Source organism: Phoxinus phoxinus (assembly GCF_949152265.1).
Source record: "Phoxinus phoxinus genome assembly, chromosome: 2".
Classification (NCBI taxonomy): Eukaryota; Metazoa; Chordata; class Actinopteri; order Cypriniformes; family Leuciscidae; genus Phoxinus; species Phoxinus phoxinus.
The window spans coordinates 10,293,067-10,319,873 of record NC_136877.1 but is presented as its reverse complement, the minus strand read 5'-3'; the positions used below and the strand labels follow the sequence as shown (position 1 = coordinate 10,319,873).

The 26,807-nt window shown below is 38.2% G+C and overlaps 1 protein-coding gene across 3 annotated transcripts in view; it reads right to left on the bottom strand.

Annotated features, from left to right (window-relative positions):
• Positions 1-6,923: 6,923 nt before the first annotated feature.
• The window catches only part of lrp4 (low density lipoprotein receptor-related protein 4), a 105,200-nt gene continuing 85,316 nt past the window's right edge, over positions 6,924-26,807 (bottom strand). Inside the window, exons 22-39 of one of the 3 annotated variants that reach the window (XM_079595832.1) lie at positions 26,457-26,588; positions 24,605-24,745; positions 24,431-24,517; positions 24,141-24,312; positions 22,841-23,003; positions 22,040-22,265; positions 21,135-21,438; positions 20,707-20,925; positions 18,832-18,966; positions 15,957-16,065; positions 15,532-15,724; positions 13,613-13,726; positions 12,699-12,801; positions 12,538-12,602; positions 12,360-12,447; positions 12,117-12,258; positions 11,762-11,839; positions 9,804-9,929 (exon numbers count right to left, since the gene is read on the bottom strand). In XM_079595832.1, coding sequence (XP_079451958.1) covers positions 11,798-11,839; positions 12,117-12,258; positions 12,360-12,447; positions 12,538-12,602; positions 12,699-12,801; positions 13,613-13,726; positions 15,532-15,724; positions 15,957-16,065; positions 18,832-18,966; positions 20,707-20,925; positions 21,135-21,438; positions 22,040-22,265; positions 22,841-23,003; positions 24,141-24,312; positions 24,431-24,517; positions 24,605-24,745; positions 26,457-26,588 — 2,435 coding nt within the window. In that variant the 3' untranslated portion in view covers positions 9,804-9,929; positions 11,762-11,797. Of the gene's footprint in view, positions 9,930-11,761; positions 11,840-12,116; positions 12,259-12,359; positions 12,448-12,537; positions 12,603-12,698; positions 12,802-13,612; positions 13,727-15,531; positions 15,725-15,956; positions 16,066-18,831; positions 18,967-20,706; positions 20,926-21,134; positions 21,439-22,039; positions 22,266-22,840; positions 23,004-24,140; positions 24,313-24,430; positions 24,518-24,604; positions 24,746-26,456; positions 26,589-26,807 lie in introns of all 3 variants that reach the window. The other 2 variants (XM_079595831.1, XM_079595830.1) reach the window with 2 other exon arrangements.

Genomic DNA, 26,807 nt, shown 5'->3' with positions numbered 1-26,807 from the left:
GTGCCCACAACCACTACACACTGCACGTTCCGCGGTTTTTCTGTAAAAACTAAACCAACGGACGATCAGTCAGTTCACAAACACAGTATTCCCGGTGTTATAAATGTGCCCGCTACCACGCGCCCACATTTATTCACAAATATACGAGCCCTACGGGCAGCCCCGTTCAACACAGGGTTTGCACACTTAAAATCGACTCAGATCGATTGTGCTTTACATGTAGTAAGCGTGCCCACTGCCAAGTGCCCACAACCACTACACACTGCACGTTCCGCGGTTTCTGTAAAAACGAAACTAACGAACGGTCAGTCAGTACACAAACACAGTGTCCCCGGTGTTATAAATGTGCCCGCCACCAAGCGCCCACGTTTATTCACAAGCATAACGAGCCCTACGGGACTCGTCCCGCGCGCTCTCTCTCGACACAGAGAGCCGAGCGCGCGCGGGATGCATACTGTGTTAAACATGCCCCCCGCCTCACACGCCACGGCGTCCATGTCACAGCACACGGTTGCTCTCGTGTCGCCGCCATTTCGCGACCAGGGCCCAGATTACATTCAACCCCTAGTCACACGTGCAGATGCATGGGAAAGACTTCCCGGGGTCTCAGAATGGGTGCTAGAGACTATAAAAAGAGGCTATTCGCTACAGTTTCATCGACGCCCTCCCCGTTTCACGGAGAAAGTCGAAACCACGGTGAAAACAGAAGTAGCACATCTACTTCGAGCCGAAATAGCGAAGCTATTGAGCAAAGGGGCCATAGAGCCTTTATCTCAGAGCGAAGGGGGTCTGTACAGCAGATATTTTCTGGTACCGAAAAAAGACGGGGGTCTCAGACCCATTTTAGATCTCAGGCATCTGAACAAAGCGCTGACAAAGCGAAAGTTCAGAATGCTCACGACCAGAAGAATCCTCGCGCAAATTCGCCGAGGAGACTGGTTTATGGCGATAGATCTGAAAGACGCGTATTTTCACATACAAATTGCGTCACGTCACAGGCGATTTTTGAGATTCGCCTTCGAGGGCCGGGCATATCAGTACACAGTCCTGCCATTCGGCCTGTCTCTAGCACCTCGTACATTTACAGTGTGCATGGACGCGGCGCTGGCACCCCTGAGACTCCGAGGCGTTCGAATTCTGAACTATTTGGACGATTGGCTAATTCTGGCTCAATCGCCGTCAGAACTCGCTCACCACAAGACACTAATACTCGATCACCTCGAGTGCTTAGGTCTGAGAGTCAATTGGGAGAAAAGTTCACTGTTTCCCAGTCAAAGGATCTCCTTTTTAGGACTGGATCTGAACTCACTGTCTATGACAGCACAGCTGTCATCACAGCGCAGGCGAAATACCCTGCAAATGGCGAAATCCTTCCGCAGCGGCCACATAGTGCCACTCAGGAGATTTCAGAAAATGCTGGGCCTCATGGCCTCAGCCTCAACAGTGCTGCAGTTGGGCCTGCTGCGCATGCGCCCACTACAGTTCTGGTTGAGAGCGCGCGTACCGCGCCGAGCATGGTTACACGGTCGTTATCGCCTCAAGGTCACTCAGGAATGCATTTCAGCCCTGACACCATGGAGAGCGTCAGACTGGTACCGGTCAGGTGTAAGCCTGGGGACTTCCTCGAGCCTGAAGGTGGTGTCCACGGACGCGTCCACCTCAGGCTGGGGAGCACTGCTCGACGGCAGACCGCTCTTTGGCCAGTGGGCAGAGCGGGCCAAACTACCGCACATAAACTGCCTGGAAATGATGGCGGTGGACTTTGCGCTGAGGCGCTTCTGTCCCCGGATAAAAGGACACCACGTCCTGGTCCGCTCGGACAACATGTCGGTAGTAGCCTACATAAACCGCCAGGGTGGCGTGAGATCCCGGAACCTATTCAGGTTAGCGGAACGCATACTGGTGTGGGCCCAGCACAACCTGCGCTCGTTAAGAGCAATGCACGTGCCAGGCCACTTGAACGTAGGCCCGGACAGACTCTCACGGAACAACGTTCCTATGGGAGAGTGGTCCCTACACACACAGACAGTGCGTCTGCTGTGGAAAACGTTCGGCAGAGCGGAAATAGACCTGTTTGCAAACCAGGAAAACGCTCACTGCCCAGAATTCTTTTCGAAGAGCACGAACGCGCTGGCCAGAGTCTGGCCCCGCCGTCCGCTCTATGCTTTTCCTCCTGTCTCACTCCTGCCTCAAGTGCTGGAGCGTATCAAGGAGAGCGGATGCTCAGTACTACTGGTTGCTCCATACTGGACGAATCAGACCTGGTTCCCAGCTTTGATGCGACTGAAAAGTACTGCCCCGTGGCCGATTCCAGTGAGGAGAGACCTCCTCTCACAGGCCAAGGGCTCGATTCTGCATCCTCACCCCGAGCTTTGGTCCCTACACGTATGGGCCATAAACGGGTACCCGCTAACCTCCCAAGAGGAGTGTTAGACACGATCGAACAAGCTAGGGCTCCGTCTACTAGACGACTCTACGCTTCCAAATGGTCGGTGTTCTCTGGATGGTGTTCAGATCAAGGTCTGTCACCACTTCAGTGTGGAGAACCGGAGATTCTCTCCTTCTTGCAAGAGCTATTGGATAAGGGAAGAACCCCATCCACGCTCAAAGTCTATGTGGCTGCCATATCAGCGTTCGTTAATCCAACGCTTGGCCATTCACTAGGCAGGAACGACCTGGTGGTCCGCTTCCTTAGAGGCGCCAGGAGGTTAAACCCTCCAAGGCCTCCTTCAGTCCCCGTTTGGGACCTTTCTACAGTGTTGAACGCTATGAAAGGGGCCCCTTTCGAGCCTATTCACTCAGTTGACATGAAACACCTGTCTTTCAAGACCGTGTTTCTTTTGGCTCTCGCTTCAGTGAAGCGTGTGGGAGACTTGCAAGCGCTCTCAGTGAGAGTTTCTTGTATGGAGTTCGGGCCAAACGACTCTGTAGTCGTATTGAAACCGAAGCATGGGTACGTGCCTAAGTCCCTCAACACACCGTTCAGGGCTCAGGTCATCTCCCTGTCGGCCCTGCCGGCCTCAGAGGACGGAAATAGCTCCCTTTGCCCGGTCAGGGCATTAAGAGCTTACGTGTCCCGCTCCGCTGTTTTTCGACAGACGGAGCAGCTCTTTGTTTCGTTCAGCGGGCACTCCAAAGGGCGAGCCGCAACGAAACAGAGTCTGTCTCGATGGGTAGTGGACGCCATTGCGCTAGCCTACGCATCTAGAGGTTTGGAATGCCCTTTGGGCATCAGAGCACATTCCACGAGAGGCATGGCCTCTTCATGGGCTTGGTATAGCGGAATCTCGCTACAAGATATCTGTATGGCGGCAGGCTGGGCCTCCCCGTCTACATTTATTAGGTTCTATAACCTAGAGGTTCCTGCGTTGCAGGCTAAACTGCTCTCGGTCTAGAAGACTATGTATAAGTGTTCCTGCCCCGTGCTGCGGCCCAGGTCACTTCAATGTTTAATATGTATAAGTGTTCCTGCCCCGCGCTGCGGCCCAGGTCACTTCAATGTTTAATATGTATAAGTGTTCCTGCCCCGCGCTGCGGCCCAGGTCACTTCAATGTTTAAGCATCACTCACTGACAATGTGTCCCATGAGCATGCTATTACCCCTCATATATATCTATATTTACATATATATGCTATTATGCCTTAAGAGGCACTACTATAAAGGGATGATGCTATTTTAGCCGCTCTCCCTATACTTCTTGGGGTAGGCACTTGTATACCAGGGCGCGCGCGCCCTTAGGTGTCTGTGTCGGTCCAAGAGCACGCACGGCGGTTTACATAGGGTTCCCGTAGCGTTCTTTCGACGCAGTACGAGAGAACTCTACGTAAGAGAACGTACTCGGTTACTAACGTAACCTCGGTTCTCTCTAGGAGAGGGAACGAGTACTGCGTCTCATGGCCGTGCGTGCCCACGCTGCGTCGCTTCATTGACGAAAATCAGTGTGTTAGACAGCTATGCTCGTATTTATAGGCCTAGGCCACGCCTGTTTGGGCGGGAGGTGACGCAGAAGGGCGCGAAGCGTCCTCATTGGTCAGCGTCTCTGGCCTCGCATAGGCTGTGCTTTTCTGGCAGAGCAGCCAATGGGTGAGCTGTATTGCTCCGCCTAGGTTGTATGCTTCAGAAAAGCGTTTTACAATATTACAAAATTAAGGATTAATTTTAGGCTTCAATCTCGACAAAGAAATATCTTTCCCGTAGCGTTCTTTCGACGCAGTACTCGTTCCCTCTCCTAGAGAGAACCGAGGTTACGTTAGTAACCGAGTACGTTCTTTATTCTGATAGTAATGGATTCCTTATTCTTGCAATTTTAGGTACAATAGCTTCTTGTCTTTCTATAGTACTATGATTCATTAATAATGTTATGATTCCTCGTCCTATAGGCCTACCCACATTTTCTTGTATAGTACTAAATAGGCCCAAGTGTCTTCCCTTTTGTTTCTCTATCCCACAGTTTCTTCCAGAAATTATGTGCAGATTTTCAAATAATTGCCTTTGCTTCTGATATGTTTGTGAACTGTGATTTTGACATTATTGCATTTTGAATATATGTTTAGCTAGTTTGCCCACATCTTCTATTCTTATGTGCAGGAACCCAAAGAAAATGAATGTGCATTGTTTATGGAGCCCATAGTATACAAGTTGTATAATATCATATAGCCTTTTATATCCTGTTTACAGTAAGGGTGAGCAGACTGCAGACTTTTTATAGCTGCTAAAGAGTCTGTGCAGATGATTAGAAGCTTGTTTCTGCCACTGAATAAAAAATAAAAAAGGTTGCGACTTTTTATCTCACATATTCTGACTTTATACCTCGCAATTCTGAGAAAAAAGTAAAACTTGGAGATGTAAACTCCAAGTAAAAGTTAAAAGTAAAAATGGCCAGATAAACTCGCCATTGCGAGGAAAAAAAAGCCAGTTTATAGCTCACAAATATGATTTTGTTTCCTCATAATTTTGACTTTTTTTTCAATTGCAATTTTAAATGCCGCAATTCTGACTTTATATTCTCGCAATTCTGAAAGAAAGAAATGTAAAAATTCCAAGATGTCTCGCAATTCTGAGAAAAAAAAGTTTGAATTGTGGATAAAGTTGCAATTATGTTTTAAATTGTTTTATTCCATGGCAGAAACAAGCTTCCATAGATGATTACCTTGTATGGGGTGGGCGATATACCGGTATAACCGGTAGAAATGTATCAACTGGTTGAGATTTTGGACTTTCATTTGGTAGGCTACATCATGTGACGTTGCTGTGCTGAGTGGTCATGAAAGCATATCATTTGCATGCATTTTTAAGTATTGCGGTAAAAAAATATAATTTTAAATCGTCGAAACGCAATAAGCAGCGAAAGAGAACTCATCTCGCTACCTAAACATTATTCCTGAAAGCTTGAAGTAGCAGCACCACGAATAAAACAATTCAGTAATATTAAAGGTGCAATAGGTGATCTGGAAAATGCTAACTTTAGCCTGCTAGCATTGAAAACATACAATTCCACCCATCCTGAAAATCACGGTTTAAAGCCACCGTCCTCCAAAACAGATGAACGCGCACAGACCAGAAGCAAGATGACCAGAGACAACATTATTGGATTACACGTTCACCGCCCTTGAGAAAACTTTTCAGTACAGAGAGTAACAGTTCTACAATAACGAACATAAACAACTGTTTGTCATTCTCGCTCTGTCTGCTCAGCGTACGTGAAACGCACTGATAACGTATGATGTTTGCCTGAACAGGCTGCGTAGTGGTATGCAAACACACATTGACTGACAGAGTCCACTGAATGGAATAATTAAACGTAACATTGTAGCCTATGGTCCTACGCCTTCTAAAGAAGATATATATATATTTGTAAAAATACATTTTTATTTTTTTAACATTGTGACTGCTATCAGGATATTAAGATTCAAACAGCATAACAAAAATGTTTCTGTTGAGAATCACATATTGCACCTTTAAGTATTAAAGGGGTGGTTGATTTTGATTTAACTTTTCTAACTTTAGTTAGTGTGTAATGTTGCTGTTTGAGCATAAACAACATCTGCAAAGTTACAAAGTTCAAAGCAAAGGGAGATATTTGCTTTTAAAGAAATTTTTTAAGTACTACAACAAACGGCTGGTAGGGAGTCGGGACTACACAACATTCCTCCTAAAATTTACATAAACCCGTCCTAGAGAACACGATTTATAGATTATCATGACAGAATATGCTATCAATGACTAGAAGATACTAAACAAACTACACAAATTCATCAACAAACAATTCAGAAATGTCCTGTTACATTCTACATGTTGTCACATCTTCTTGAGTCTCTCCATTATTGGTTTGAACATAAACATTGACATTTTCAGTGCATGTCTGTGTGAGGTAAAAGAACACAAGCTCCGCCCCCTGAGCAGCAGCAGCTCATTTGCATTTAAAGGGACAGAAAACCGGTGCGTTTTTGCTCACCCTCAAAAAGTGACAACTTTAACATGCAATATAAAAATATCTGTGGGGTATTTTGAACTAAAAATTCACATACACACTCTTTACATCTTGTGAAAAGGGCATTATACTACCCCTTTAAGCACAAATATTATTCCATTGAGATGCGCTCATATTTGAGACACAGCAGGTTTATATGATTTATTTTTCCAAGTCGGCACCATAACAGGGGCAGTTGTAACACTCATATATTGCAAATTCAGTTTTAGGAAGTAGTCTTTCACAATGTCAGTATATCAATGATTACTTGATTCAAATACATCTACCTTATATAAAAAGATAGCTGGCAGATTTATAGAAATCTGAATTATGTAAAATGTTCAATAAATGTTCAAGCAAAACACAAAGCAACTGCCCCTGGTCCCCCATATACAAAACCTGCAAAAATGTAATATACATCATGTAGCATATTCAAAAGAAAGTGACTCAAATAAGTGCCATATTTGTATTCAAAAGCAAATGCAGTTTTATATTAAAGATAGAAAAAAAGCAAAGTAAATCACTGTCACACACAGCTTGTTAGTATTGCAAAGGAGAACTACATATACAACATCTTCATATTTACATACAAGTTACAACCAAAGAAATTATAAATATATCTTAGTTAACTTACAGCAGTTACGTGAGACTGAAATTTCTGGACTTAAAAAAAAAAAAACAGCACTCTGTTAAATAACTGGCACCAATCCTACAAACAAATGAAGTGGTTATATAATTTAAATGAATAAAATTAATGCATGTTTGTTCAAAAGACTCTGTATACATTAACTGTTTTTGACTCCATTTTGAAAATCTGATCTTTTCTGAAAAAGGAGGAGTGGAGGGAGGGAAGGTAAACCGAAGGTAAATCATCTACGGTTGCCTCGTCAGCCAACAATTCAAGCTGCCAAGACCAATAAACTACTGTGGCATAAATGCGCCATGTGTTTTAGCAGCAAAAACATAGTCCTGAACCTCGGAGAACTGACTCCGAGGTGGTTTTGAGAACTCAAACACATATGGGTTTATAACATCCTCAAATAATCTTTATATAAAATAAACATGTACACAACAAATTTGAAAGCATCATAAACATTTCCCAGTATATATAGGGTGAATTTCACAAAACCATGTCCAAGTAAAATGAAACCCAATAAAAAAAAAGAAGAAAAAGAAAGAAAGAAATGGTTTTGCATAAAAAGTCAACTTTAGATTAATGTCCTGTCTGAATACTCAATACTGAATGGCTAGAAGGTGTGCAATAAAACTGTTTAAAGCACAGGTAGTTCCAGTCAGTTTAATCACTGTTCTATATTAATACGCTGCTTTCATTGAAGCGCACACACACACACACACACGCACCAGAAACTAGTCAGCACTGGCCCATGGCTTTTATTAATGAAATCGCTGAATTGCTACATTATATTTCTTAGCAATGAAGGGGTTAAGTCACTATTTTTTAAGCAATTAAACTCACAGCTGCACAGATGCAGGAAATTCACATACATATCTCTCTGTCTCTCGATAATTAATGCAAATAAATGCATCATTCTTTCAAATAAATGTAAAGTTACGCACTACTTTATTTCTGTGTGATTTAAAGCAGACAAAATGCTAGATCTTCCTAGAGTCGTAACTGATGAATATAACCGTCCTTTTTACCCTTCCGTTCAAATATTGTGCTGCAAATATCAACAACAACTTTAACTTTTCAATGCTGACAAATGACTATGGTATAAGCAGGATAATCCACAGCTAGCTGTGCATTAAGTGATTTGAACGCACTCCGTTTCACGTCGGTTGGTTCTTTGCCTTGTCGTGCATTAAAACAGTTCAATGCACAGCTACCCGTGCCTTTTGCAATATGAGATTCTTTCCATGACAGTTCAACACATTTTCCACATTGTCCTCAAGCTATTTATTCTCAAATAGGATTCTCATTAACACAATTTAAATATATTACAATAATGAGAATCTGTAGCATTACAGTAATGGAAAAAAATGGGCTCACTCTTAAAAATAGGCTTGACTTTCCTTTTCATTTTGGGGGAAACATGACCTGGACATGATCCTGACAGGTTTTGTGACATTCACCCTGTCAGTTGCATTCACCAACACAATTAGCATAGCCCTATAATTTCAGACCGCTATATCATGTGCAAGCGCAAGGTGCTTTACAGATTCTGGTTGGCTGTTTTTTGTTTTGTTTGCTAAATGAACTCGGAACATATTTTAACATCAAACGAGAAATGCCAGAACGAGGTGTTATATATATATATATATATATATATATACACACTGGCTTCATCTTTGACAAAATAACTGTAATAGTCTTTAAAATGGACTGTCATTTATTCAGTGTGATTCTTCATGAGTGTGTAAATTCTGTCTTTTGGCACCATCACAAGGTTTTGTGAACGAGTCTTTCAACAGTCCTAACGCTTTTAAAAACTACTTCAAAAGAATAAAACATTAAAACCCAATCCAAAGTACAGAAAGTTCATAAATACATGTTTATCACGACAAGATGAGAGCTGGATGCTGAGCATTTCCTAAACTGATAGTCCATGAACAGATAATATAAGCTTGCATTAGAAACAAAAAAGCAGTTTACTTCAAAGAGTTTCTCTTGTGTACAAAAAGGCTCAAAATATCGGTCAGTGTTTCTTTTTTCCCCCTACTCACAAGGTCTGTTCTTTGACTCCAGCGTGCTGTGACCTTCTCCATAGTTCAAAGGACACAAAAAAAGTGTTGCGCAGTCCAAAGCGAGAGGGCAGAAGACATTAGAGGCAATCCCAATCCAGAATGTCGCGTACCGTTTTTATATATGTATTATTGACGTTTAGAGTAATACAAAGGAAACTTTCAAGTATGAGGTCAAATCTATTTACAGTTCATTTGGCTGTTGGTGTGTTTATGAATTAGCTTTCCTCCGTACCAGCTGCTTAAGTATTTATATATATATATGGTCCATATGACTGTATATACCTGTTTTACTTCTAATAACTGTGCATTCAAGCCTTTTTCAGGCAGATTTTAAAGTGAAACCGCCAATGACGTTTCTGTTTTCCCGCACTGTATATGTCTGCCTCCATGTTGACCGCGTCTGTTCGTACATTTTCACACTTCGCTCTCAGTAGAGGCTTTACGGTTCGGGACCCAGCCGGTGTCGGGATGCGCACTATGATGTTGGGCCGTTATGGCATGGGTGGTGTTGATACTCGAGCACTCTGATTGGTCGCCCTGCAGCAGCTGTTCGGTTTCTCCGTCATTCAGAGAGGCGGAGCTTGCCTGTAGCGAGACGGTATCTGTGCGCATGCAGGCGTGAAGCCCAGCTCCTCGACACACCTTCAACTGTCTCAAGTCTTCCCAGTAAAGATCCTCTCCTGAGAGCAGACACACGCCTTCCACGATGCGGATCTTCTCTTTAGTGTAGCCTCCATCCCCAACACCCTGGACCTGCAGGTGACATTCAGCTGCCATTAGTAGTGACTTTAAACTCAATTTGGAGATGCTATTGTGAAAAAGTAGTACACTTTACTTTAAGATCACACCTAAGTATACTCTTAGATTTGAGTACTACTTAATGTAATGGTTTCAGACACTTGATTGCACTTAAATAAAAATGTAATATAGTTTAAATTGATAATAAATGCAACTTTTTTTGACCCACCTAAGTAGGACTTAAGTACGTCTTTATATGTGATTTGAAATTGTTTCTATATTCTCTGAAATATGGTTAGTGTTACTACTGAATGCACGGACAAGCATTTATGGTAAACTAAAATAAATATACTCTGATGTCATTTCTATTGAAACGTGTATGTCATGAATTTAAATATATATTGATGAAGTTGCAATTTACTACATTTAAAATATATTCACTTTATATGTAATATTGAATAAACTATAAATCAAGTGCTTCACATATGATTTAGTATGTTAGTCAACACATCAAAATACGTGTACTTAAAAACATGACAAAAATTATTAAAACGCAGACTTAAAATTTACTTAAAGTAACATAATTTAACATTATTATAAAGTGCACTTTACAAGTGTACTTAAGTGTTAAAAAAATAGTCTTGAAAGTGTACTCTTTAATTACACTTAAGTAGCCTTTTATTTCATTGTTATTACTCTTTCTGCAAGTACAGGTTTTTCTTAAACTTTTAAGATTTTAAATACACTACAAGTGCACATTCAATACAATACAGTTATGTGCACTTCTTTTTTTCCACAAGGATATGTTATTATTAGTATATTACAACCCATTTACTTCTATAATTTGACATTTTCTGGTTCGGGGGCTTAAAGGAATAGTTCACTTAAAAGTGGAAATTCTGTCATCATTTACTCGCCCTCATGTTGTTTCAAACCTGTAAGAATTTCTTTGTTCTTCTGAACAAATGTGAACAAAATAAGATATTTTGACGAATGTCTGTAACCAGACAGTTGATGGGCCCATTGACTTCCATAGTATTTTTTTTCCAACTATGGAAGTCATCAACTGTCTCATTGCCGACATTCGTCAAAATATCTTCTTTTGTGTTCAGCAGAACAAAGAAATTCTTACAGGTTTGAAACAACTTGAGGGTGAGTAAATGATGACAGAATTTCCATTTTTAAGTGAACTAATCCTTTAATGTTGATATTAAACAGTGCAGTATTTCTATTTATATGACATTAAGGTCACAGTGACCCGAATATTGCGACCGACTTCAGTATTGTGACATACTTTTTAGAGTGAAACAGAATATTGCATGAGAAAAATTGATTAGATCTTGAAGAAGTGGGCGTTCCATTCAGCTCAGCTCGACTAACGGTTGGAGAGAATGTTCTACCTAAACTGTCAAACTGACGTCATTAGAGAAGGAAGAATATTCCAGAAGGGAAGTACATTTTCAGATTTTGATCGAAGACTGCAAAGAATCAACTTGCACGGATGAATTGTTCACCACAAGGCTAGTAATGTGCACTAACAAAGTAAATAAGGTCAAAAACACCACCAACACCACTGCACTTCAAAAGAAAAGGTTCACAATCCATGCTACCTCAGGCAGTATAGGCTAAGATGATACTTCTTTATATCATTTCATCATCATCTTAGTAACATCTATAAATGCTATCTTGCTTGCACGTACATGCAGAAATTCTTTTCAAACTGATAACATGCACGAAGGAAAAGTTGGGATGCTGGATTTGAGATCGAGCATAACAGTCGGTCACAATCACAAGGCTGACTTAAAATTAGGGAAGCAAGGACATTTTCCCAATTTTTTTTTGACTACCTTGTTTGCCATTCTGATGAAAATAAAAGGGGGATGTCAAAAGATGAAAGGAGAAAGGGAGTTGTAAGGATGATTGAGCTGCCGTGGAGAACATGGGGAAAAAAAGATGAGTGGGGAGTCTGTAAAGAGATCTGAATACTGCTCACAAAATAATGAAAACAATTATGTCAGTCATAAACAAAAGCCAAAAAAAAAACATTATTTTCCTGTCATCACTGTAAAGCTGCTTTGAAACAATCTGTATGTATAAAGCGCTATATAAATAAAGGTGATTTGGCTGATGTCAAACAACATCAATAACAAATTACATTCATCTAAATGTGAAGGTGAAAACGGAAAGAACAATAAACGATACCTCTTTTTTATATCGCAGTTGGTTGTTTATTGTCGGTTTCTGGGCAGTTTCTATTTTAACCTCCTGTGTTGAAGTTCTGTATGAAGGGTTGCTGTAAGTCAAGTTGCTGACTCCTGGATCTGCAAACTTGAATTTTTTGTGCCTGGAAAGCAAAAGCAACAACAAAAATTTAGTATGAGCAGCTGAGAAAAACTATTTATTAAAGAAACTTTATAAAGTTCTTCATAAAACCTGGAGACCTACCTGTAAATAATGAATGCAGCTATGAGTATCAGGATCGCCAAAATTGACAGAGCTCCGCCAATCACGTAGCTGATATGAGGGCTCTCATCTTTATAAAAATGGTCAAAATGTAAATGTTCATTCACACTTGCTTCATAATGTTCATTATTCTTATACAACAGAAGTGTAAGCCATTTACCCCGAGGTGCAGACACCACATTGTTCTGAGAGCAGTCCGCTGGATTGAGACTTGCACCTGTACAACTGTGAGGAGAAAGTGATGGGATTTGACTTCATTCTTTAAAGAAAACCTTTTTTTTCCTCTCTTTTTCTTGGACTGGATAGTTGCAGTTGACTTACTTGACAACCGACAGGCCTTTGTGAGGTTTCTCTGTGGGGAGTTTTTTAGGGGCCTGAGTACCCATGGTGCCCTTCTCAGGTGCCGTGGGAATGTAACCAGAGACTAGTCCAGAGATAGAATCAGGGTTATTATACCATAGGAACGTTATTTGAAACTTGATGTACTAAACTAAAACTGAAATAATAATGAATAAAAACTAATTTAGACATTTAAAAAACTAAAGACTATTACAAATGACAAAAACAAACAAACAAAAAATAATACAACTTTAACTCAAATTAAAATAAACTAAGAAAAATATATTTAAAAAACAAATTTGAACCCTTGATAAAAAAAAAATATATAGTATCTCGATGACACAAATAACACTGGGGAGAATTGGATCACTGATAACTCTAATGGCTATTTATGCTAATTTATTAATAATACATAATAAGGATATGCAAATATACATGAATATTCACTTAAAATGGATATTCTAAAATACAGGCATATGTAAGCTATCTTAATCAAATTTCTAGAAAATAGATCGGAAACAATTAAAATTTTGTTAATTATATAAATACATGAAAAACTTTAAAAAAAATAAAGTTTCCTTGGCAACTAACTGAAATAAGTTGAAGTACTAAAATTACTAAATTAAATAAAAATAAATAAAAGCTAAATAGAAATATAAAAAAACTCAAACTAAAAAAAGAAAAGTACATGATAAAAAAACACAACGCACCTAAAATTGAAGTGAAAACTGAAAAAAATTAAAATAAACGCCAATTCAAAATATTAATAAATACTAAAACGGTACATGCCACTAAAATGGTATCTGGTAGATGTAAACGCAGTCATATCATTAGTATAATTATTAATTTGTGTCATCTCAATGTTCTACAGTGATTCCTGTGCATGTTGGACTCACTTGTAGAGCACGGTCTGCTGTCAGGCTCATCTGGACACGCACACACAAAACCGTTGCTCTTCGCAAGACACAAGTGTGTGCAACCCCCATTATTCACACTGCAATAATTTGTGCCTGGAAAGAAAGGATTGTAAATGTTACTAATATATTTTAATGGAAACTATAACATTTATTCATCATCAATGTGCTCACTGTTCATGCACCAATAACAATCTTGAAAATATCTTGAACATATATTGCATGTGATAAAACTACACTATATACAGGAGGCAACATTCTTTGTATTTAAATCAAACAAAAGACCATATATGAAACTAGTGTTTTCCAGCTCTGGTCCAGGACACATTTTGGACGTCTCCCTTATCTGACGCACACATTTCAGGAGTTCCTCTAAAGAGCTGAGGAGTTGAATCGTATTTGTTTGAACAGGGAGACATACAAAATGTGCAGTAATGTTAGCGCTCCAGGAGCAGGACTGGGAAACACTGTTTTGGACAACAGACAAAGACCTTCAGAGGATTTATGTAGAACATTTCCCCTAAGAAGCCTAACACTTCTCTTTTTCCAGAGAAGATTATTATTATTATTTTTGGAAATTGACAAAAATCATTTAATCAGAATTTAATTTAGAGACGAAATTATGAAATTCAATAGCCAATGTTGCAGCATTCATTGTTTTCACATGACGTCATGACAACAAGGCTTTCCTCCATTGCCCGCCAGTCATTTTTACCAGGTTTGTAATTAGTAATGAAGACAGTGATATTAAAAGACCAAATCACGTATACATCTTATTATTGATGCATACTATACAGGCAAGCAGATGAACCATTATAAAGAAAACGCTTAACCATTCAGTGCACTGCATTCATATTCTGGGCTCATCTGCTCACCTGTATATTAGTATGTATTATGTATGTATTATTATCATCAATAATATTATACTGAATTTGATCTTTTATTCATCAGTTTCAGTACTTTAAGGCACTTTAAGTGTTTTTCACATCAAGCGTTTTAGAGCATCCCACTGTTTTTAGTGGTTGAAATACTGCAGCAGATCCTGTATATGGATCACAAGCACCCAAAACTTGCATTTTGTTCACGTGTTTTTGTTTTTCTTCTTTTGAGATGGAAAATTGATAGGTCTGTGTTGCAGTTCTATGTATGTTTTTCCCTCCAGGTCTCTGTGGCATCACATGACTGAAAATATGAATAGCAGTGATTCTCAACCAGGCGTCCTCAAGATGACTAAAAAGTATTTAGTTAGTACATTTTATACTAATAAATCAAAGCATAAATCTAAATTCAAATGTTAAACTAGATTTTTTTATTCTAACAAAAAAAAAAAAAAACATGACATAAATGGAAAATAATGTCTTGTTTAACAAGAATATAATAATGTTGAATAATAAAATAGAAATAATAAAATAGTTTTCCCTTTTCAAAACTGTTGCTTTTAATTGAAGAACAAATATCTTTAAACTTCTGAAGTGACAAAATTAATTGTGGACCCTTCGGGTCAAAAGGGTTGAGAACCGCTGCTGGTAAAGATGCTTAATGTAGCTTCTTTCCACCGTTTCTTTCTTCTGTTGAACACAAAAGAAGATTTTCGGAAGAATGTTGGTAACCAGTTAGCGGTAGCCATTGACTTCCATAGTAGGAAAAAAAATACAATAGAAGTCAATGGCTACCATCAGCTGTCTGGATACCAACATTCTTCAAAATATATTCTCATTTTGAAAGAAACTCATACAGGTTTGGAGTAAATGATGACAATTTACATATCTGGGTGAACTATCCCTCAGATACGGTGCATCTCCCAAATGTTTAAATATGATTTTCTAGGCATAAGAATTATAAAACTCTTCAAAGTAAAACATGTAGAGCTCTTCAGTTCAGGCCGAATAAGTCGATCTTACCAGTCTGCCTTTGTGGTGACACCACTATGATGTCCATGAGGCCCTCTACATTAGCCAGCACAGTTTCCTTACTACGACCTGTATGCTTATCTACTCGCTGAATAGACTTGGTCTGCCAGTCCGTCCAGTAAATCCAATGGTCTTGCTGTGAGATTCGGGAAAAAGGAGTTAAAGGAGAGTATACCGGTTTCAACTGGAGACAAAGAAAAGGGGTAAAAAAAAAGGGGGGGGGGGGGGGGGGAAGAAAGATGGGAAGAAAAAGGAGGGTCAGAAAATGGAAAGATGCAAAGGAAGAGAACATCATGCTAAGGTTATAAATGCAGAGACGTAAGTGGAAGAGAGGATGGGTCAGTGGAGCAGGAGAGGTGGTGTGAGTGAGACACTGAGTCGATAAGTGAGGGTGAGGATCAGATATGGAAAGGTACCTGCGTGAGGGCAAACGGGTGTGAGACGGGGCTGATGAGAATTTGACGCAGTTTGCCATTCAAGTCAGAACTTTCTATGCGGTCCAAGTGTGCATCCACCCAAAAGATCCTATACATGAAATCATGTGATAATTCAGTGATAATTCTCCAAAATGTTTGAAGGTACTTGCCATGATTATGGTACAAAATAGAGTCTGAAATGCTTTAAGGGAGACATCTTTTCAAGCAAACGAAGAAATTTAAAAGTAAGAGGGGCCTTTAGAAAATGTCGATATTAAGCCTCAGGATTTCAAAATAGCTCTTGCAATTATCAACATTTAGGACATGTCGAAATACTGTTAAAATCACAATTTGTGATGTTTGTTTTATTATAATGAAAATGGCACAAAGTAAATAAATATATAAGGCAATCCTACTTGCTGTTTATTCTTAACAAAATGCTATTATAAATCTACAGTTTTATTTTAGTATAACTGAGATACTACTATAGTTTTTCATATTTTGTATATTTTCTGTTTTCACATTTTTTTTGTTAAAGTTTTAGTCATTTTGTCATGTCGATTTTTTATTTTTATTTTGTTCTAGTAGTAGTTTTTGTTTTTCTATATACAATATTTTTTGTTTATAGTTTTATTCATTTTATTTCAGTTTTAGTTATTTTAGTACATCAAGTTAAACTAAATTAAAAAGAAATGTTGCTTGTTTATATTATTTAAAGTACTTTTTAAATTATTTTTAGTTTTAGTTAACTATAACAAACTTGTACATTTATTTTGAGAGTTATCATGATTGAAATGTATAAACACAATGCTTAAATAAGTACCCTATTCATGGAAACTGTACCCTATTCATGGAAACTGTACCCTATTCATGGAAAGTACCCGAACAGTCAAAGCCAGTTGATGTTAGTGGTAAAGTGGCATTGAAAAAGTATAGCTAGGTGTAAAACTGAAGAAAGAAATGAGAACAAAATTTAAAATGAAAATGATTTTCAAACAGAAATAGTGTGTACGTTTCATCTAAGGCCACATAGATACACACTGCAATCTAGTGATAGGAGTGTTTAAATATGGTAGTGAATCTCCAAAAATCATTTGGTGTGCATTACCCTTGAAATTGCGATGACTGAGATAGTGATAAAGATGACTGTGAACAAGAAGCATGAATGCCAAGCGGTTTGATTCGACCAAAGTATTATTAGTATATGCAGAGGTGCCTTTTCCAGGAAATTGCCAACGACAAGGTTTTCTGGTCGCTTATAAATAAGGCCAACACTTGGTTGAGATTTTTTTGGGCTTATTTTCTGAATATGGTCACATATTTGGGCTTATTTTGGTGCTTACAAATCTCTTCATTTGGGCTTGTTTTGTTGAGCTTTTTGGAAGTATGTTGAGTCAACTGTGATAAAACTTTCCATTTTTATGGATCTTGCCATCTATGATATTTACTTTAGTCACTACGTTTTACACAAGTGATATTCGTGGCTAGCGTGAGAACGATTAAGGACATTGTCATTAGTTGTGTTTCCATCAACCTATTTTTATGAGAATTTTGTGATACCTCAAAAAAACGTTGGGTGGAAACAGCAAGATGCGATCTAAAAACGTATGCACTCAATTGAGGCAGATCACTTTTTATCCGATAAGCAGATAAACGCACAACCGATGGAAACCCCTCAATGTGTCAATTTACGTGACTTTGCCTCAACAAAGCGATATGATTGGATAACTGGACTAACCAGCAGGCAAATCGTGTCACATAGCATCTCAAATGTTGTTTATAAAACAGAGAGTTCCAGTCCTTGATTCTGATTGGTTGAGTCGCGTTCGAAGCCGTTGAAAATTACTCCACAAACATACACCTGTGACCGCATCATTAGTATTACTGCGCAACTATCGTTTGTGATTCTTTGTTGCCTCTTTGGAACTACATTGCTTGGCGGACGAATAAATGTGTTGTAAAGTTATATTTTTTTGTTGCTGGTGTTTATTTTATGAATAAAATAAATATTAAAATTAATATTTTTATGGAGTAACCGTCAAGGGGGTTTTAGCTCGTCTCCGCGTTGTGCCTAACGACGCCCCTTAGCTGTTATATATCCACTGTAAAACACGGCTTCGCGGGGCTTATTGCTTTATTTAGTCATTCTGAAATGCTTGAGCCAAAGTCTGTCATCAAAATGATTTGGTATAATGACCTCCAAGAACTGTCTCACATGATTGTTTTCCCAAACAACAGGTATCTGCATTGCGCACTCTAAGGCACAAGTAATTTATAATGATTAAAGAGCCACAGTGGATCCTCGACTGCAGTAACTTACATTTTTATTACATATATTTTGCGCCAATTTCCCAGCAAGTAATGATTTTGCTCGATTGAACACATGGGATGTAAACTGAGCTTCATTTACAAATGTTTTAATGCGATATTCCAATTTTGAGCATGAGATAAAATTCACAACTTTGGATGGAAACATAGCTATTTAATAGAAACTTAAATATGGTATGTAACCTGTTGTTTGAACAGGACAGTTTGAGTGTCACATCATTTTATAACTTACAGCTGTCAATCTCATTCATTTAATGTTTAAACATATGTGGATGTATTGTTAATGCAGCGGTCACTGCCTGCATTTTTCAGCAAATTTGGTCATAGAATGCAGTTGTGACTCCCATAAATGACCAAACTGTGTTTGTACAGAAAGGCATTATGCATTCAACAGGAAACACTGGACAGTGTATGTGGCCTAAAAAGTGCATCAGAATTTTGTTGATATGGGTTAGTGGGTTTAAAGTCCATCTTATACATGTGCACCATCTTTCAACAAAATCATTATCGAAACTCTCCCCTATTTTAATTAATTATCCTCTTTTACCTGCGAGTGTCATAGTCCAGTGTCAAGCCATTTGGCCATCCCAGATCTGTGTTAATGAGGACTTTTCTGTCTGTGCCATCCAGGTACGCTCGCTCGATCTTTGCGATATGACCCCAATCTGTCCAGAACAAGAACCTTGCCAAAGAATAAAATGATAAAATGCATTAATTAGTAAAAAATATAGTGACTATATATAGTTACTCCCCTCTCCCTCTCCCTCTCTCTCTATGTACATTTGTAATATAATCTTCCATACCACTGCTCTAAGTATACAAAATACATAGAAAATGCAAACTACAAACACTGACTATTTTACCCAGTGTTTGTATTTTCCAATTTAGAATTAGACTAAGGGATTTATAGATACATTTCAGGATTAAATATTATTGACATTTCTCTTTTTCTCTTCCCAAACAGTAGAGCATGGTGATAGCAACGCCGGTTGCAAGGTCACGGGTTTGATTTCCAGGGAATGTATCAACTGATACATTGCATACCTTTAATGCAATGTAAGTCTCTTTGGATAAAAGCATTTGCCAGATGCATAAAGGCCCCAATATACTTAAAGTGTGAAGTCATTTTGAACTGGTGTGACGTCATTTCGAACAAAATAAGTTTGTTTGGAGTCCGTTTCATGAGTTTGAAACAGCTTGCCAAAGTGAACTTTCCGGAAAAGTTCGCTCTGTCTGGTAAACACAATCGAACTACTATTGGTCCATGGTGATTACGCAAGTCACTCTGTGTGGATCAATAGTCACAATAGTGTTATAGTGTCGAGGTTAGTCTAAGGCGTATTTTACACTATGTTGTTGATATGGATTAATGGGTTTAAGGTTTTTTTCTACATGTATACCATCTTTCAGCAAAATCATTATCGAAACACTACCCTTTTTTAATAAATTCTCCTCTTTTACCTGTGAGTGTCATAATCCAGTGTAAATTTAGCTTGGTCTGGTTTCACTCAACTTGATTCTATCGAACCCTGGTGCACCTGTGTTCATCTTACATCATAAACGTGCATGCCGCATGAAAGAAAGCAGAATGTGATCAATAAATTGTGTTTTTTTATTAATTTGGTGCTAATATGCGTAGCTGAGTAAACGACACCTAGGTTTACTGTACGTCCGTTGCATGAAGGCGGCTTTTCGCTGCTTGCAAACAGATTATTCGGAGGAGACAGTGGATTACCATTCAATTCTGTTAAAGTCCGTGTTGTTTTCACATTCACATGAATCGTGGCACAGTTCGAGTGCAACCAGAACCAGACCCAGACCACCTCCTTCAGGTAGTCTCAGGTTTGGTACTTAGGTCCACGTGACAGCTTTCACATTACCAATTTTTCATGCGAACCGTGCCCCGTTCCGAACTAAACTGGCAGTGTGAAAACGCCATGAACACACTGGAGAGCTGCTTTATAGTAAAAACCGAAGTTTTAATTAGAATTGAAAGAGACACTGACACGGTTTTGTTTTTTCATGTTAAAAACTGTAAAGCTGCTTGCTTTATGAAGAAATGTATTGTATAAAGTGTTACATAAATTAACATGACGTGAAAACTGGAATAGCAAATTGCAGAGCTCGTGCAAACATATCCACATCCCTATGATCAGATGTTTTTTTAAATGCTGTTTTTTTTTTAAACCACTGTCATTTTTGTTGTGTGCTTCTTCTTTTTTTCGAGAGGAAAGCGTGCAGCACATATTTTCATAATCGATGTCCGCTAACAGTAAACCGCATGTCACGTTTTAATCATCTTTTACCTCGAAGAATGAAAAAGAACATCACTGTGAGTATATCGGGGCCTTAAATGTAAATGTAAAGAAATCCATAAATCATCAGGACTGGAAGTAAATGATAATATGTTTGCCTTTCTCACCCTTTGCTAGGAAAGACAGCGATAGCTCTTGGTTCATCCAGACTGTTATTCACCAGAACTTTCCGAGATGTGCCATCTAAGTGAGCCACTTCAATGGTGTTACGGCCAGTGTCTGTCCAGTACATGTTGCGGGCGACCCAGTCAACAGCAAGTCCATCAGTGGTCTTCAGACCATGACTGATCACAGTTTCCATATTACTGCCATCTAAATTTACCCGTCTGAAAACAAAGAAATATTGTGTAAATAATATAAGAGAGCTTAACAATACATCACATTTAAAATAGAAGTAAATGCCAGGGTGGAGATTTTTAAAACTTTCCTTGAAAAATCTTGCAGTAACTAGCATGATAAATGATAGCATGCCACTACTGCAGTAAAAAATAGATATTTCAAGACTAATAATTAATTTTAGTATTAGACTTCATACCTGATAACATCCAGAGACACATCTGTGTAGTACAGTTTCCTCTCCACGCTGTCATAGTCCAAGGAAATAACATTTTGCAGCTCGGGCACAGGAACGTACACATCTGTATGGTCATTAGTGTCTAGAGAGATTCGTCGAACACTGATGCGATTCGAAAACAGCAGGTATGTTTCAGGCAAATTGTCACATGACCTTCCATCACTTTTCAGCAGAATACCCGTGGGACAAGCACAAGACGTCACATTATGCCGAGGAAGGCACAGGTGAGTGCAGCCGCCGTTTCTCCTGCCGCATTTATTGAAGCCTGCAGGAACAGGGAGGATGATCATGCCAAAAAAGTACCATCATTTTTGTATTATTATATGCCAAGCCTTGAACTGCACACCATTAACAACCAATTAAGAATTATTTAAGCACTTCAAGCACATTGTTGTAATTATTTACTGGAAAAAGGATATAAAGGTTCGGGTGGTTAATGGTTAATTTACATTTAGCAGGCACTATCTGTGACAAAAATCAGTGTACTGCACATTAGCGTCATTTAAATATTACTTCTATACTACACTACATTTTTTGGATTTAAATAGGCAAATAATTAAAAGTCTATGATTGGATCATTATTGCTTTGATTATTGTGTTTCTAGCATGTTATGTGTTTGGCAACAGTTCTTCTAACCCTAATTGACGGAGTGTGTAGCTTTTCATTTCTTAAACAAACATGTAGGATGACACATCATGGTCCTATTCCAGGATGATAATGTCAAGATTCATCAGGCTCAAATTGTGAAAGATTGGTTTGGAGGAAGCATGAAGAATCATTTTCACACATGAATTGGAACCTTTGAGAATGAACACAAGACAGAAAATAAATAAAAACAACAACACTGTAATACTTTGTAACCTACCCAAAGGTCTTGCGCGGTCAACAGCCTGGATGTCCATGAGACCAGGTAAGTTGGAGCGGACTGTGATGGTGTTTGCTCCAGTTCCCTTGTCAGCTCTATGAATACTGCGGCTCTGCCAGTCGGTCCAGTACATGTGCGGTCCCAACACAGTGAGGCCGTACGGGTGCTGCACAGGAGACACCAGGGTCTTCCGGTTTGAACCATTAAGATCAGATGCTTCTATCCGCTAAAGGATTAAAAAGATTACATTCTTTGATTTAATTCAACCATCTAGCATAGCATTTATACAAGTCGTATCATTCCTCTGTAGGAAAACTTGAACAAGTTGTTGTTACACTAAAGGCTGGAACCCTATAAAGCCAACTGTATCATACTTGTTATGCAAATTTATAAGACTAAATGATCAACATAACAAAGTATATCTTATCTTAACATGATTAACACTTAATATATTTTGTACACAATATATGTTATACTGTTATAAAAATGTCATTGATTCACAATACAAGCATTCTCCATTTTCTCCTATATCACAGAGTCTGAGTGTATGAAACTTTGATGCGTGTAAAGATTGCTACGCTTTTCCATTAATTTTTTTTTATATTTCTGACTATTATTTAATATGTCAGGCTATACAGTTCAAATCTAATCAGATTTTCATCATACATTAAATGACTGAGGATCAAACACTACCTGACATTCAAGTCTTTCTGAACTCAAACTCAAAGCCTTTCGCATTGTGCACCAAATAGCCTTCATGTTTAAAAATATTTTTAAAAAGTATTGTTGCTAGACACTAACCTCAGTATGTGCATCAGCCCAGAGCAGTTGTGAACCAGCTTTGTCTATGGCAAGTCCATTAGGCCAGCCGAGATTATTATTGATCAGAACTACACGATCTGAACCATCCATACTGGAGCGCTCCAGCTTGGCATGTTCACCCCAGTCGGTCCAGTACATGTACCTAAAATCAGATTTTATATTATTAATCATTACATACTGTGCCTGTCCCCAGCTGCAAGAAATCCCTTATTTTAAGAAAACCCAGTTATAATCACTGAGGGCTTTTCTTAAATTAAGAGGGTCTTTTGCAGCTGGCTTAAAATGAAAATGTTAGTTTTAGTCTGTTGATTATCTTGAAAGTGCAAGTATAATTCTAAACATTGACATTTAACATTTACAGTCTATACATTTTCTAGGAATACGGAACCAGAAAAAAAAGTAGAATTTTGTCCAATTAAATGCTTTCAGCACCAGAATATAATAAGTTATTAGAATTACCACCTGCCTTCAATGTCCTCCTCACTCATTCAGTTCTACCCTTGTGCAAAACAAGTGCACATAATTGTTTTGAATGTTCCCTTGTAATGTACTTTAAATCTTAATAGTATATTCCTAAAATAGTTTGAGCAAATAATATATTAATGAAATAAAAGGCCACTTTACTAACACTCTTTTTAAAAAGTACACTTTGTAACAATGTCAAATTAAAAGTTTGACTTTAAAGTGCATTTAAAAAAAATTGCTTTAATCATTTTTACGTGTTGACTAACATACTAAAGCACATGTTAAGTACTTTACCTGTAGTAAATTCATCAATATTACATTTAAAGTTAACATATTTATATATACTAAATTGAAACTTCACTACCAATGTGTAAATACAAATATATTTAAATATATGACATACATTTTTAACAGAACACGACATACGTTTTAATAGAAATTACATTAAAGTATATTTTAGTTTACCATAAATAGAATTAATTAGGAAAAAAGTGGGTATAAAAGCACACCAAAGTTCAGCTAGTTGCATTTAATATCAATGTAAACTATAATACATTTTTATTTAATTGCAAATCAAAATCAAATCAATCACATTCAAAGTAATAAGTGTGTGATGAGTACCGGTACTCTTTTTTAAAAGTATACTAAAGTGTACTTTTTCACAAGGGCACATAGTGAATAACACATATAGCATATTATATAAGGAATAGGAATTCATCAAGTCTATCTTTAATAAAAGATTAATAAAAAAAAAACTAAATCTGGCCTGTAATGAATTGTTTGGAGTCAAAACAGTGCAGGGCGAAATGTTTACCCCATCTCATGGAACAGGGCGATTGCACGAGGGCTGTCCAGGTTCTGCCACACAAGCACTTTTCTCATTGAGCCATTAAGATTAGCAACCTCAATGCGGTTTGTCCCAGTGTCTGTCCAGTAGATTTTTCTGCCCACTGAATCCACTGCCAGACCATCTGTGGTCATCAGACCTGAAAGAGAGGGGAAACACTTCAAATCAATGAAAGTTGCGCAACTGGATAAAAGTAATTTAATACAATTACTGTGCGTAGTTTTGAGGGTAGCTGGAGATTTAATATAGCCCCTTACCAGTTGAAATAAGGTCCTCATGTTCTGTACCATTGATATTGGCTCTGCTGATTTTCTTTAATGTACTGTCTGACCAGTACACTTTACCTGCAAGAGCATGAAAATATCCAAAATGATTTTCCCTGATGAATTGCTGTATGCAAAAGTGTCTATATATTGAGAATTTCCTTGTACCTTCTACGGCATCCACTCCAATGGCAATGGTGTTCTTCATAGACACACTGACTGCCAGAACAACATCAGCAAAGTATGGGATGTCCAATGAAATCATTCTGATGTCTGTCCGCCGGGCAAAGATGAGAAAGCTGTTCATTGCTGTAAGACAAGAGAGAATAACAATGAAGGATTTGTTTCACAAACAAGTTTAATTACACACGGCTATTAATAACAATATATTCACTTATTATGACAGAAATAAATCTGAATTACTAAAGGAGTGTTTCCCCTAGCATTTTTTTCAGGGGGGATGGCAGACCCCACGAAACTACAAGCGTCGCGGAGCGGGCGTTTTACGGATACGTGGTATTGTCATAGACAACAATAGGCGATTGTTTGTATCGGTGGATTTCTATAGTGAGCTATTATAATATAACAATATGTAACGAAAAAGTTTAAAGTGGCTTCATAAATTAATTGAAAACATAAAAAAGCAAAACAAACCTGATGCACATTTAGGTCTCTATGAAATCCGTTTTATTTTTTCCCAAATAAATTTTTTTCCATTTTAAGGTGAGACACTACAGGCAAAAACATTTTTTTCATGCATCTGTCAACTTTGAGATTTTTTGCTTTTTGGCTTTTTTATACAGTGTTTTTTCAGACTAGTGGACAGAAAACATCCAAAATAGACTTTTTAACTGTATCTTTTAGAGCACTTAGAGGTTTGTTCATATATAATTTTCCTGATTTTATAAGTTTTATTCCTAAAAAAAAAAATGGCGAAAATGGCTTTTGACAGTATAGCATGACAAAATATAGTTGCATAGGCAACAGATTTTGTGTGAAAATCAATCATAAAAATCGTTTTCTTGTTTAAAAATCTTGAGGCGAAAGGCACATATTATTTATACAAATACTTTAGCTAAAATAATGTTTTTAATAATGTCTAGTTAATACTTTTAATTCACTTCAGCAAAGTTTGTACTATTTTCAGTTTATTTTGATAAATATTTTTTCCCGATAAATATGCTGTCATTAAAATGTTCATTTTAAAAATGCCGAAACAAAAAGATTTTAAAAAGTAAAGATTCTGAAAGCATTGAAGGAGATTTACTCCAAATACCATACTTTTACATATTCTTCTGTTTTTGAAAAACTGTTGCTTTAATTAGCTTGAAAAAAACCCCGAAGATCATTAACAAGACCTTTTTTCCTCAAAATATAGACAATTTTATTGATTCTCGTTTTCTACACAAATCTACAGCATTTTATAAAACAATTAATTATTATATCAAATTAGCGCAGAATCAACTTTGCATTGCTGTTTTCGATTGCATCAAGAAATTTCATCAAAAGTGCTGAGCTGAATTTTTGTGCCATCTATTGGTTTCAAAGAGAACAAAGTAAAATGCGCCTTTAGCCCAGTTGTACCCTACGTGTAAGTGTAAATAGAACAAGCCTACCCAATCGAATCTGATCGATGGCATTAAATGGCCAGAGTTGCCAACACAGCAATTAAGTAGAGCAAAAAGAGACAAATCCACAACTGCATTCTATTGAAAACCTACCAAATGGTTTTCAGTCAGTGACTCTCACCTTCAGACATGCACCATGACATCATCACCACTGACATCATTACGGTGACCCCTAAACCCCTAAGGCAACTCAAAATTAGCCTCAAATTTCAAAGATTCTCCTGTCCTTGCAACAAAAAACTATGGACTGAAGTGTCACCTGGAATCCCAAAAGCAAAGAACACCTGCAGCCATTTCATTAAATTTCATCTCAATTGTGGAGCTATGGCTACTGAATGAGCAGTTATTGCTGGGTCCTTAGATATTCGAGTAGCATGGACTTTCGGGATTACCGTGAGTGCAAGTCTTGCCGTCCGCCTGTAGGTTGATACCAGTGGGACATGCACAGCTTGAGGCTTTGGGAGCAGGAGCCAGGAGGCAAAGGTGACTGCAGCCACCATTATTCACCAAACACGGCGTCTGGACTTTAGACAGAAAGGGAAAAAAGTGGAGACGGGTGAGAGAGAAAGGGGAAGAAATGGACGTTCAATCAGATGTAACAGATGCCTATCAGGCCTCTGGGTGTCCCGGTAGATCATAATACACGAATGAGACTCCAGACTGAAGATCAGCTATCACTGGCCTTAATCCGCTGTCTGAAAACCCAAGACATTGGATATGGCAGAGACCCACATTCCTCTTTA